Genomic DNA, 14,140 nt, shown 5'->3' with positions numbered 1-14,140 from the left:
TAATAACGTTCTCGAGACAAGAGACGAGGTGTTTCTCAAGGATGATTTATTGTATCGAAAGTTCAAAACATTTAAATAATCTCTGTCATGCATGGTCATCCAGTGCAGGTCATTGGCGTGAAGCCATTTTCAGAAATATACACATAGTATACAACAGTCAGAAGCCAAAACACAAAAAAATACTAAGCTTTAAACGATAAATACGAAAATAAAGTGTGTTATTTTTGGTGTCTGAACCTGTCAGACAAGAGGAAACATAGCACATCTGGACTACAGTAATGAAAAATGTTTGTAGTCATTGCCAAAATAATTTCAATTAAACTTTAGTTTTGACTAACTAACTGGATTTGAATGTTCATACAAGATGTCTTGTGAAGCCCACTGTGTATTCTGGAGTGACAACCAAATCAGAGGGCATCAATTTCTCACTGCTGACAATCTAGAAATACTATGTTTCATTATTCTACAAAAAATATCCTCAGAGTTCGTATCCCGATACTTCACTGATCTCTGAATGCTGTGGCTCTAATCCTGGCCCAGCTCCCTTTTTTAAAATCATTCCTGCGTTGGTGGGCCCAAAATATTGGGCCAATATGATCAGAAAATTCACAGATGACGGCACTGTTGCAAAGATGCATGAGCTACATCCTCCACTTGCCCACACATGACATGTACACAGGCACAATACTTGTGATATCAGGCTGCCTGACTCTTCAATGGCAGGGTACCGTGTCACAACCATGTTTGTCCCTGCTTGGCCGTTTCCTAAACGCTCCCGCTGGAGGAGTCGGAGCACTTGAGCAGGTCGTACTTCACGTAACCCACACGGTCCACCTGGCGACGGGAGTTCATCCGCCAATAGAACCGGTCCCTGCAAAAGTAGATGTGGCCTGAGAGCAGAAACACTTCAGTTAAAATGTGTTTTTTTTTTCGTATTTGTAACTAGCAGAAATGAAACCGTGTGCTCACTTTTGTATTGGAAGACATCGTGGGCATCATTGGGGACCCCTCCAAAAACAGCATCTGTGAAGCGGGGGTAGCCCTTGTCGATGGACTGGCCTTTAACGTCGAGCCTGTTGGATCGAAGGCAGTAAATACCTCACCATTGTCCTGCGTCCAGACGGGATGACTCTGCACTTTTATGAAGTCTCACCTCCAGTAGTTTTCTCCACTGAAGAGCAGAACTTTGCCTTTGCCTCTCTGCAGAGCTCCCTCCACCTTTTGAACACTGCTATCAAGACCAAGCTTCTCCAGGCTGCGTGGACCCAGGACGCTCTTTCCAGTGTAAACCCAGAACCTTCGCCCTGAAACGGATCAATCAGAGCCGGTCCGTAAGATCTGCGTCGCACCAGAGGCATGCTCACATGACTACCTGAGAAGAAGTACAACTTCTTGGTGAGGAGATCTTCAAAGGAGGCGTCTATCACTGCGGGCAGAGCCGGCCACTTCTCAGAGACGGAAAACGGCCCCTTGAGGCCGCTGTTGTTCAAGCTGGACGTTCTCCAGTACAACCTGAAGAGCCAGATGATTACTACATGGAGTTACAGGACCAAACAGAGATGATCCGATGAGACTGACCCATCTCTGAAGAAGTGCAGCTCCTTGTCGATGACAGTAATGGTGTCAAACTTATCGATATTACAGGCATCCTGGGTGGGATCCACAGGCCGCGTGGTCGGGTCAACGGGTTCAGGTTCATCAGTCGGGTCTGGGGAGGAGGCGGTTGTGGGAATAGGGCCTGGAGGGGTGGGATCCGGGCCGGTCTTGCTTCCTGTTCCAAGTATCAGACGTGAGACCAGTTTTTAAAAATGTAAGTGAAGATGTGGGTCTCACCGTAGAGGTACTGGATGCCTTCAATATCATCGGGGTGCAGAGAGAAATCCTCCATGTAGGTGTACATGGGGTACATGAGAGCCTCCCGGATGTTGGAGTGATCCAGACCCAGGGCGTGTCCGAACTCATGTGCAGCCACCAGGAAAAGACTGTAACCTGTGACATACCGACGATGAGTCTTCATATGGATGGTAGCGTGAAGAAAGGACTGCCCAGGGAATGGGCAGTCCTGGGCGTGGTGATGTATGCGTCTATTATGTCGTCTCTCTCACCCTGGTCACGGCAGAAGCCCCACTTCTTGTCGTTGTCGTAGTTGTTGGTGGTGCTGCACCACAACTTGCCGTCCCCTCGGCCCTCGCTCGTGCAGGAGTCGTACGACTTCCCCAGGAAGACAAAAGGGAAGTGGCAGGGCTCGCCAGCTGAATTCCCACCCGTCACGGCAGAGTCTGGCAGAGGCGAATGAGACCAGGTTCAACGCCAGCTGAGAGCGGCTCCGGGTTTTCGGTCTCACTCACCTTGACTGGGACAGAATCCAAACTGCTTGTCGACGTCAAAGTTGCTGGTGGTGGCGCACCAGCGGTACCCGTCGCTGCGGCCCTCTGTGGTGCAGGTGTCGTACTGCACTCCGAGGAAGACAAAAGGGAGCACACACTCGGCTCCGTTGGCGTTCCCTCCAAACGTGTACAGAACTGAGGAGGAGCAAAACCGACGCTCAAGAACTTAAATGCCACTTTAATACACTCGGTCTTCACACTCACGTTCGCTGGGACAGAATCCAAACTTCTGGTCCCTGCTGTAGTCAGCGGTGGTGGCGCACCACGGCAGGTTGTCAGTGCGCCCCTCGGTGGTACAGCTGGAGTAGGATTTGCCCTCAAAGGTGAAGGGGAAGTGACACAATGCTCCTTCTGCATTCCCGTAGCGAGTCTTCACAACTGTAAATCATGGATGGAGGTGATTGAACGTCATGCTGGAGCGGGTCTCAGAGCAGAGTCCTCACCTGGGCCTTTCCCAAGCGTCCAATTTTCATCATCGTCGAAGTGGGCGTCGCCCTGCAGGCCGTCACCGGGGGGGTACGCATGAGCGAGGAGACCGTCCTTCCCATCGAAGGGGTACGGGTCTCCATGATCTGAGCAAACAGAAGCACATTTCAAACGGCGCACAGAGAGAGAGGGTTCCCTCACCCCAGCAGACGTGCCAAGGTCAAACCGAGGTGATGGTTTCGAGGCCAAGCCGTACCAGCACTTCCAAACGATATCATGATGTCGGCCGTCCCATCAAAGAGGCGTGTAAAGGTCAGAGGTGTCACATCACTCCACACCTTGAAGGCTCTGGCAAATGCATCATCAATAATGGCGCTGTCCATGTCGGGGGAGTAGTTGACGATCCTGCGGAGGAGAACAGACGGACATGAGTTGGAGATGACATCAATTATTCACCCATTCCTCGCACGTACCTGTAGGTGACGTCATTATGGTCCCACTTCAGGTCTCCGTCAAAGGTCTTGTAGTTAGCCACGTCAGCCACCCCACAGCGAGGCTGTTTCATGGCAGCCAGCGTGGCCTTATCCAGCTGCCCGGTCTCTTCCAGCCCCATCTGCCGCTGCATGCGCCTCAGAGCTTTGGAAGTGGACTGGAGGCCGCTGCGCTGCAGCGGGTTCACGTAGCCAAACTTCTGCAGATAATTCTGGAGAAAACAACACGGTAACAGGGAGAATTACAGGGGGGCTTTAATACAGATTGAGAAGACAAGGAAGGAATGAACCATCTGCTACTCACTTCTGCCAGCTCCACATCACTCATGTCACTGACAACATCTCCGGGGAACTTGACATGGACCGATTTGAGGGGATGGCTCCATCCATCCTGCAGGCTCATTCCCAACATTAAACCCACAATGAGAACACAGCAGCCCATGACCGTGCTTTTAAAGTCAGAAACAAATTTGAAAAAGCAGAAAATGCCGTGTCAAGGAAAAGCTCTTTTCCTCCTCTGGTCCCTGGTGGAGGTGGAGGACTATTTATGCTACCTCAGGTCTTAGTCACTTGACATCATCCCGCCTACTTCTAACCTCAACCCTCCCATCTCATTTTGAAAGCAGAGAACTTGGGGAATTTCCAAAATATTCACACTCACCATATATGAAGAAGTGGGTCAATAATTGCCTATTTCGGTCATGAGGGGAAAAAAAAAAGCGATAAATAAAAAAATAAATATTGAGGTTTGTGCATGGAGCAAATACTGTTAACTGGACAGTTTTGGCAAAGTTTGAATTACTGTTAGCAGTTTGCCAAACTTCATTTTCACAAAGAACTCCATTAAAACATGCAACAAAGAACAAACAACAAAAGAAAAACAAAGAAAAAATAAAAACCACTTGTTTAGCTGTGTCAGGTGTGTGACTGTCCTGTGTTGTTGTCCAGGTTGATGACCTGCTCCGATATTCACCGCCACCAGCTGATGTGCCCCTCATGAGCCAATGCAACACATCAACCAGGCTGCTCCATCTTTGGTCATCACTGGCCCCAGATAGAGAAATATATTTCTGTCCACTGAAATGACGCTCATCATGGGACCGGCCAGCCAGACACTTCTGCTTACGTGGGTTCTAAATAAAGGTGTTAAAGCAGGCAATAAAAGCTAAAAATAGCTCATTTGTTTGACTCGATTCCACAGTTGAGCATGAAAAGACATTTTTTTTGGTGAATACACTCTGAATTTACTGAACTAATAACATCACTGTCTGACCTCAGCTATGTTAACAGCCATGCTGGATAATGCCCAAGAATTCTGAGTCATTCTATCACGACAGTCAACTGCGTTGATCAAATCTCCAACACTGTTTTATTTTACAATACCGTCTTGTTATGTCTTGTTACAGATGTAGTCACTTTTTTTACATGAATATTTTTTACTTTTTTTTAAAACATAATTTATATCAATATTTTCATTGGAATCATACCGATAAACAAATCTCCAATCGATTCAAAAAGAAGATGCAATTGAAATGTGACAGGAAAAGTGAATGCCATGGTTTTCAGCTCAAAGAACAACACACTTCAGCCAACGTCCAAAAGAATTGAATTCCTGACTTCAACAGAAAGAGGTGATAATACATCAGTGGGAAGGAAGACAATAACAACCCGAGCAAAGCAATGCATTTTTCAACTTTCAGTAGCAGGTAAACATGAACATTTCCGCATCAGTAGAATCCCTGTCTTCTGCTTTAATTTGGGAAATGCATTGCAGACTGAGGCAACAGTAGCTGTAGACGTTTGCTGATGCAACAGGCTCTACTGGCATCACCCACCACAATGATTCAATCTCAGTTACAAATCTCTAGTTTACCACTCAAGTTTTTTGCTTTGTTTCTGGAAAAGCGGAAACCCGCCGTTGAGCCATCATCACGACTTGCGTAAGAGCTAATTCATCTGCAGAATAGCACCAGAGACCTCTTTGTTTTGGACTTGTGGTCTGCTGAATTGTTTGCCGACTTGTCATGACTCACAACGGCGAGATGCGGACTCCAAAACTGCAGATGGGGCTTTGTAAATAAGCAGACTGCTGACGCTCTTTTTTTTCTTGGCAAACATGTTTTGTATCTTGCTCTATATTCAGCTGCACAGATGTGAAAACACATCCAGTACTCATACGCCCCAATGACCACATACTTTCTAGACAACCGTCCAGGCAGTTCATTCGAAAAAATGTGGTGTAACAGCGCCATGAAGCATTTAATCCAACCTAAAACCAATATGGGAAGGAGACAAGATGATGCCTCGTGCTGATCATTTCACTGGAGCGTGTGTACATGCGTGTACTTGGTCTGACGGTGTCACGCAGTGTCTCAGCTGCCGTGAAAATGGGCAGATTAAAAGCATCCAAATGAGGGTGCTGTTGTGATCAAACATCGCATGTCGACTCGCTATTTTAATCGTGAAAGAGGCGCAACTGTAGCATGACAATAACAGGATTCAATTCACGCCGCACCACGCAGCCAGGGTGACTTGTCGTTCTTCGTTCACTCCAAACACCTCCAACCACACTGACATCTTCCAGACACATCCATATTTCTGTTCATATTTCAAGAAACTGTAAGTTAGAAACGGCGGTGAAAAAGTGCTGACACCAGCCTCTGACGCAGTTACTGTGCTCTGTCCGACCGTCACTGGGTTATTTCTGGTTATATAGGGCTCCTCGGTGGATCTCCACACTTCCTTTGAAGACATCTGCCAGCCATTTCACTTGGCGTCAAAGGCTTAATGAACACGGCTCCATGCATTTTAACAAACGCCACATTTAAATTGGCCTCACCACTGGAGAGACGTCTGGCACAGGCCTTGCATGGCACCGCGCCACCAATGCATTGTGGGCTGTAGGGAAAGGTTATGTGAGCAGAGGAGCAGGCCAACAGCATCACCAGGCTGCTGCGTGATGTCACAGCGGAGTCGACACCATCCAAACGCAAGAGGCCCACAAATGTTCCCCGTTTGTTCCCAAATTCTGTGGCACTTGTCAAGCCTTCTATTTTCTTTCTAGTAAGCAGTTGAAATGCTAGATTAACTTCCTGTCTGCCAAGTCCGATGTGGTCGCTGGCAAGCGTCCGCCTTCAGCAACCAGTTTGTTTACCTTGTGGTGGGACAGTGCGACTGTGCACGGCTGCAGACCGTGACTCTCTTTGATGTGGGGACGGGGCTCACCAGGTCCAGGTACTTTACCCAGTTCTGCTGACTTTGCTAAGAGTCCAGTTATTCTGGGTGTGTTTGTTCTTGTAACCCACTAAACTTACTGTATGCGACATGCTTCCAGGAAGTTCTGATCCGTGTTCCGTCGTTCAGCCTCCATATTCTTTCACTGAAGCGCTCCACCCTCCTTTGTTTATGATGCTGCCTGCTTCAGTTGTACACACTTGAGCCTTGTTTACTGGATGTTCAGTGTCGCACACAACTGTGGATCACCCCATTGTATCGCACCTCACTGGAAGGCCTATTTTTCTTCATCCAAAACTATATTTAAGGAGAAAAAAAATGTAGTACCACACTTTTTTTCCCCTCACTGTCCATGACTATAAACAGTGAAAACATGGTTATAAATATGGTTTTTAACATGGCATGTTATTACACTTTACCTACTTCTTTGGAACACAAAGCTAAGATGAGCTAAGAGAAAATGTTTCCATGGCAATGTGACATCGATGTGTGCTTCAAGCGTATGTGTTCAGTGGGAAAAAATTTTAAACCTAAAAAACAAAAAAACATACAATTCTGTCGATAACCTAGTTTTCATTTGGATCATTTAAAATGCTTTTTGTCATCCTTTCTAGGTCTATTTATTAAGTTGGACATTGAAATTGTATGTGACATTTAAGGCACAGATGGCAGAATAAAAAAATTTAAAAAAACTTGCTTATTCTGAATCAGATGGCGAAGAGGAAAATGATATCATTCTGAATCAACAGGCAAAACAAACAATAAATCACCATTTCAACTGAAGTGCCGTCACTCATCCCACTGTCGGAGTGCAGCTGTGTTCAGCGTTGACTCACATCAGTCCAGCTGCCCTGACTGATCCACATCTGGACGACTAGTCACCGGGAATTTCTTTTTCAGCAGCGGATTGATCATGAACGCTTGAGCAATAAAATGGTCCTGACTTCTGTATTTGCACTCCTCCAGGACACTCCACCTCTGCTCGGCTATTTCGATGCCTCCGCAGGGCAAAAACAATCCCACGTCACAGGATTGTGACAGAGGACTGCAACAGGATATGACCAGAAGTTTGAGAACAAGTTACGACGTTCGGTAACTGAATATAGAGTGGATTATTCCGGTGACGTCTTGAGTAACCTTGAGACACAAACATTACATAAGAGTTGCTGTGTGACGTTTCCCATGGATAACTTCGCAAGAGGACGATGTGATAAGCTTTTGGAAAATGAAGATGCAACAAACTCCACGGGCCCTTTAAGTGTTTCAGACAGGCGAGTGAGGCGAGTCGGGGGTGAAGCAGTCAGCCAAGAGTCCACGTGGGCCTTGGTGGTTTATAAACGCGTCCATAATACAATATAAAAGTGCTATTTGTAAAAGCTAATATAATTATATAACATAACCAGAGAGAGAGGTGGGTTTGGCCACAAGTCAGGAGGCTTTTAAAGGGCCTCTGCCGAGGCGTTGGTCCATGCAGCCGCAGTTTCTGTTGACTTTACCGACCGCCGTTGTTAAAAAATAATCACTACCAGTCAAAGTTGCCTTTACAGACGTTTCAAAACACAGCAGGGAGGGGAAGTGGCCGAGGCACTATTCTTCACTTTAATACACTCCAAGAAAAGAGTTCATAAATAACGGAAATATCAGAGATATGCTCCAAATAAAAAGCTCCGTCTGTCAGTGGGATCATTGTGGAATTTCCCCTCCTGATACCAGCAGCTGATCGCCAAAGGGAAGTGAGTCAAGATCAGCACCTCAGCACTTTGCTCCAGACTTGTCAAGGCGTGCCAATATTACCACTTGAACGTGTTTGCTGAGGTTCCATGTGGGGTTTCTGAGGCTGTGGCCGCAGAGGACTAGATAAAAGCAAACCTAAATGAGCTGTAAATACAGTGCTCTTTTCCTGGAATGAAACGTAAAATGCTTGTATCCATGCAGAAGACAACCACCGGCAAGATGTGTCAGGACAGCTCAACAAGACGAAAACCGCTCTCAGCTCTAAGCTCAGTTTCAAATGCATGTACATACACTGCCCGGCCAAAAAAAAAAGTCGCCACCAAAAAAAAGGGTCATACACTCTAATATTTTGTTGGACCGCCTTTAGCTTTGATCACAGCACGCATTCGCTGTGGCTTTGTTTCGATAAGCTTCTGCAATGCCACAAGATTTACTTCCATCCAGTGTTGCATTAATTTTTCACCAAGATCTTGCATTGCTGATGGTAGAGTCTGACCGCTGCGCAAAGCCTTCACCAGCACATCCTGACCAACTGACCTATTTGCTGAGTTAAATCCAGGTGGCGACTTTTTTTTTTGGCCAGGCAGTGTATGTATAAACAGGGACATGTAGAGTGTTGAATGCTGCATTAACATACTAACCTTCGGTGAAGCTGTCTGCTGGAGTGGAAGGCATTGAGCATCTTGAAGGTTCCTCAGACACAACAGTTAAGGAACCCTGGGGCTCAGATAGAGAGCGACCCCCACTCTGCATAGGGAACGTCTCATTGGTCCAGTCATGGCTGACCTGACCTGATCACACGAGGAAAGATAGTGTTAGGAATCAATCACAACACAAAGCACACGCAGTTATCTGACCAAATGTTATGGTTAGGTTACGTTTTCGACTGCATCCCTTTGTTGCTGAAGGGTTCTTCCGAAAGATGTCCCCGTCCAGTCACATGGTTAAAACATTCTTGACAAAAACACTGTCCTCTTGGGGACCTTATGTCTTCGTGGGGACCTTTTGCCGGTCCACACAGGTTCGAAGCTGAATTTGAGGATGAAGACTTCAAAATAATGTGGAGATTCTAACTGGGTTCCAGTTAGGTTCAGAGTCCTGGGTCAGGTGAGCTATGTGTTTTGGAGGGTTAAGTTAAGGGTGAGAGGCTGGGGAAAGGGTGATGGCAATGAGAACCTCACAATGTCCCCACAGGGATAGCAATACAAGTATGTATGTGTGTGCGTGTGTTGGTGGAGCGTTTTCACGCGACTGCCACCTGCTGTCCGACTGCCCACACGACTTGTATTTTCAAAATACACAACATGCAGAACAGTATCAGTATCGCAGTATCTGTAGAAATGGTGGAGGAAGGCGCAGCTACCGCAACTTTCTAGCTGTAGCAGTGACAGGAAGCTTAGCTAAACTAGCTAAGCTCAGTTTAGCAATATCTTGTCACCAAAACAATTTACGCCGACATTTAAGTGACTTAAAAAACACATACAAGCCAATACAAACGATTCAAAACAGAGATAAACCCACCTAATTTGACAGCTTCTTCGTCAGCTTCAGAATTTTTATACACCCGTTGTCATATATTATCGACTTCACACTTTACTAGTTAGTTCCGGTTTGATTGCTTTCAAAATAAAGGCACAAACACGTATCTGTTGACAAAAACAAACTGAATTCAATTAAAATTTAAAAGGATATCAGATAGTATATTTTAATAAAAGAAAGAAATTAATAAAACTGATTTAGTGTGAACATCTTACACATCTTTACAACTGTAAACAAATTGGTGACTCAAAGGCCTCTGAATGAGCTAACTGACGCTGAATTGACCATCAGACTCATGAAGAAGCAGATGTTCCCACAGTTGGACTCAAACACGACTCACACAGTTTCCAGCAGGTGGCGATCCGACACCAGGAGAGTCGCCGGAGAGGCCGAGCGCGAGCAGAAACTAGAGCACTGGCTCAGGGACTTCCTGTCACGCGGAAGAGAATTTATGCAGCCAATAAACAATGACGGCGCGCGCTCCTTCTGTGTTCAGTGACAGCGTTTATTGCAGTACAATCCACATTCGCTTTTCTTCGACTCAAGAGGAGTTTCATTTTTAACAATTGCGACGTAAAGACAAAGAAAAATATAAAAGGTTTTGCGACGGTGTGTTACGTTTAAGCCACCAAAACTCTGACATCCTGGTGGGAAACAACTGACCTCTGCGGACGAGTGGAACAGCTGGTGTCACCCAAGGCACGATGTCGGTCCCTTTTCATTTTCAAAACCATTGATCACTGATAACTCATTGAGTTTGGCAGATAAACGTTGGTGAAGAACACCAGCAGCTGCTTTGGGAGTGAAGATGAGTCCACAGTCGCAGAGCAACGGCGAATGTGGTGACAGTCGATCTGTTTAAACGACTCGCTTCATTTGTCGCCGTACGCACCCATTCATCATTCAATCTGCTTCCAGCTTGTTTTCCTTCCAGTGATTCCAGGTCATCACGCCATTTGGACGCCACGTCTTTCCACACTGCCAGAGTGGAATTGATGTTCACGATCTGCCTCATCTCAACGCAGATGCTCCTCCAGCAGAGGCAGAATCGCTGGCCTTGTTTTCATGACTGACTGCACCTTCCAGACATTTGGTGTGGGAACAGCACGTGAAGAGGCTTGTGCCGTCAACCACGCCACTCTGGCTCCACGGCTGCGCTCCACAAGTCGTGAGACGGATTTTATACATGGCTGTCGGCAACTTGAATCCAAAAACCAAACACGTCAGCTGAGAATATGGAAACATAACTGGGAATATACGCAGATGAAAACTGCAATAACATCAGAATTGGGAACCAAGCGACTCAAAAGTGGGTATTGTGAGGCAACCCTGGTCTCTCTGACTCACCAGTGACGGGTGCCACTTCCTCACATCCAACATCACACAATCCAGCAGTTTGTCATGAAGCAGACACATGAGCTTGATTCGCGAGACGGACGTCAGCACTTGCTGACCAAAACAAATGAAGTCAAACTATATATTCGGATTTTTTATTTTTACTAACTTACGTATTTTCTTTTTACAATGTTATTTACATTTTTGCTTCCAGTACTTTCACCTCTTCCTTTTGGTTTGCAGTCCCTGTATATGACTTAAATGCCCACCCCTGAGCTCGCGGTGAATTTGAATTATTTTCTTTACGAACATAGTATCGCCACACAATATTGATAATGCGGGCAGCAGCATGATGTCTAGAAGAGATCTTTTCAACTTTTAGCGTCCTTGTTGTGATGATGCAGCGAAGACACAGACTGCTGCTGAAACAAGCCGCCTGACTTCCTTCCCCCAGAATCTGCGGTTAACATCCACATTAGCCTGAAGGGCAGGAGGGGGCCGTAGCGAAAGGTCACCTCTACTCGGGCTGACAAACACTCCTGTAGCTCCTGTGCAGTTATTTCTATCTGAATTCAATAGAGCATCCTTCCCTGAAACGCAGCCCTGGAAGCTGCCTTGACCAGAATAGCCTTTAATGTAGAATCTCACTTGATACTTTTAGTGAATGGTCCAAATATTGATCCGCCCGACACATGGCAGGACACGCTTCCGTGGCGGGTCTGTGCTCCTGCCTGGAGGTGAATTATAATTGTGTTTACTGTGAGCGTCCCCACACACCTGCACTTGGAATTTTGTGAGTTCATTTTTGAGGACAAAATTGTAGTCGTAGCCATGGCAACACACCCTTGCCAGGACAGGGTTCTCAAAAAGAACCATTTGGTTTGCAGAGATAAATACCTTCCCTCCAGCCTAGAGTCCAAGCCTTTTTGAGAAGTTCAATGTGTCGGCAGCAACTTCACCATGTAAATGAAGTGCTTCAGTGCTTCACTGAGCATTTCCATGAACGTAGATTTGAATTTTATTTAGCCGCAAATGGCCCCAGGGCCAGACCTTGGACGTCCCTGTCTTCAGAGGACCAGATACAAATGTCATCTCTGCAAGTCACTGTCTGTCCTGCAGGTAGCAACTGCAATAGTTGTGTTTTCTTCTCTGTCTTGGCAAAGGCCAATGATGGTATTTCAGTTCGTGGTTTATTTCGGAAAAAAAAAAACAACTACCATTTATTTTACTGTGATAAATGAATATGTTGGTCTACACAACTAATCCACTTTTTTTTTGGATTGGTCTTGGTCTCTGCACGCTCCAGTCTCGACACAGTCTTGACCAAAACACATTGGGAAGATATGGACTTCACATTCATAATTTTGACTTACTTACTTACATCAAAGTTTCCATTTGTTTTTGCAACAGTCAGTCAAAACTCTTGCGATGACGGAGTCGCACGTGAGATGAGAAGGGTTTGGAAGGACTTGGTGAGAAACTATTTACCACTTGCATCTGGAAACAGAGAGCAAGCGCACGCTCTTCCAGTCTCAGAGCGTGTTCACCGCTACATTTCAAAGGAAGGATGTCACGGCGTTTGAGGAGAAGTAGGTTATTGGAGCTGTCACAACTCTTATCTAAGAGCAGCTCTCTTGAAGGAGAACTCCGACCACGGCACAGATCCGGGCTTAAGAAAAAATAATTACATCTGAAGGAACCCGATGTGAAGTGAAGACTTGATCCCCTGAGGAAATGTGTGCCTGCCCCTCATGCTATCTTACTACCACAGAGACAAATCCACCACTGCTTGTAGTACTATTTCAGCTTTTACTGCAACGACACCTAGGGAGGAACAAGGTGGTCTTATCAGTATTTTAAGCGAGGTACATCAGTTGTGTGTTAACACAACACGTGCAGTCAGTAGCAGTGTAGGCAGCAGTGCTGTATCTGAAGCAACAATAGTGACAGTAATGCAGTACGTTTATTATTGTTACGAGCAGGAGTAGCATTGATGACATTAAAGGTAACAGCTGAAGCAGCAGTCATCGCAGTAGTACTAGTACAGGTGGTAACTGAAACTAGATTAACAGTGCCAATGTACTTTTAACAGCAGTGCAAGTCGTACAGTTATATGGAAAGAACATGGGTGATATCAACCTTCATCTAGCTCTGTGAGTACTATAATGTTGAGTACTAGTACTCAGTTTTAGTGTAAAGTAGCATCACAAAGAACCAACTAGGGGGAACAGCTAGCATTGGTGACTTACCTTCAAAATAAGATACAAGACGAGGCGTCGTAGTTGAGCCCCTTCTGATGTTTCCTGGTTGGTGTTGCACTGCAACACCCCACGCTTCCTCACACGTTGTTAGATGCAATGGACAACCAGAGAACCACAATGACAAATCCTTGTTGGAGCTTTCCTGAGACAGGAAAGACTTTCGTTTCGTTGACTATGTTGAGGATTGAAGTGTTTCATTTTAGAAGTAGCAGTGCAAGTAGTAAAGGGGAAATGAATGGTACAGTCAGCAGCAGCAGTTATGGAAACTCTGCAGGAGCCAGCTCCACGCCCGTTGCAGCAGCGCCAGTGGCGACTGGATTGTATGGATGGCAGCACAAGGAAACTCTCCACAAGCCTTTTCTTGCTGTGTTTTCGTTTATTTGTGCCAATATTTCCTCTGGAAGCTGAGATGTTGCCACACACTCATGATCCGTTTACGTTCGGCGCAGCTCTCCATCGCTCAGCCGAGGAGCCGGCGAGCTTGTCCACGCCTTGCTTCCATCAGCAGCCTGTCGATGGCTCAGCCTGTGTGAAATATGATTGTGCGTTCATGAAGCAGCAATTAGCTGAGGGCCCACAAGGATCCGACGATCAAAGAGCAAAGGCAGTTTGGCATAAACATTAAGAGTATTGATCACGGCGTCTCTAAACAGGTCCGACGTGCCTCTGCATCATCGTGATGAAGAGTAACGGCATCGCAACAGCAGAGTCGGTTTTTATTGATTTCCTTGTT

At 46.0% G+C, this 14,140-nt stretch overlaps 1 protein-coding gene across 7 annotated transcripts; it reads right to left on the bottom strand.

Annotated features, from left to right (window-relative positions):
• Positions 1 to 15: 15 nt before the first annotated feature.
• mmp9 (matrix metallopeptidase 9) lies at positions 16 to 13,532 on the bottom strand. 7 transcript variants are annotated; one of them, XM_053848369.1, is made up of 15 exons: positions 13,396 to 13,532; positions 8,914 to 9,063; positions 3,609 to 3,702; positions 3,287 to 3,516; positions 3,070 to 3,218; positions 2,831 to 2,959; positions 2,592 to 2,765; positions 2,349 to 2,522; positions 2,106 to 2,279; positions 1,834 to 1,989; positions 1,579 to 1,771; positions 1,373 to 1,512; positions 1,154 to 1,304; positions 970 to 1,073; positions 16 to 890 (listed from the first exon to the last, which is right to left on the bottom strand). In XM_053848369.1, the coding sequence occupies exons 2-15, from the start codon at positions 8,952 to 8,954 to the stop codon at positions 766 to 768; spliced, it is 2,034 nt and encodes a 677-aa protein (XP_053704344.1). In that variant the 5' UTR covers positions 8,955 to 9,063; positions 13,396 to 13,532; the 3' UTR covers positions 16 to 765. The 7 variants fall into 7 exon arrangements, with proteins under 7 accessions (XP_053704344.1, XP_053704343.1, XP_053704346.1 ...); XM_053848368.1 differs by lacking the exon at positions 13,396 to 13,532 and adding an exon at positions 9,794 to 9,884; XM_053848371.1 differs by lacking the exon at positions 13,396 to 13,532 and adding an exon at positions 9,130 to 9,706.
• Between the last annotated feature and the right edge of the window lie 608 nt (positions 13,533 to 14,140).

The sequence above is a fragment of the Synchiropus splendidus genome, chromosome 18 (assembly GCF_027744825.2).
Source record: "Synchiropus splendidus isolate RoL2022-P1 chromosome 18, RoL_Sspl_1.0, whole genome shotgun sequence".
Lineage (NCBI taxonomy): Eukaryota > Metazoa > Chordata > Actinopteri > Syngnathiformes > Callionymidae > Synchiropus > Synchiropus splendidus.
This window is presented reverse-complemented; position numbering and strand designations above follow the sequence as displayed.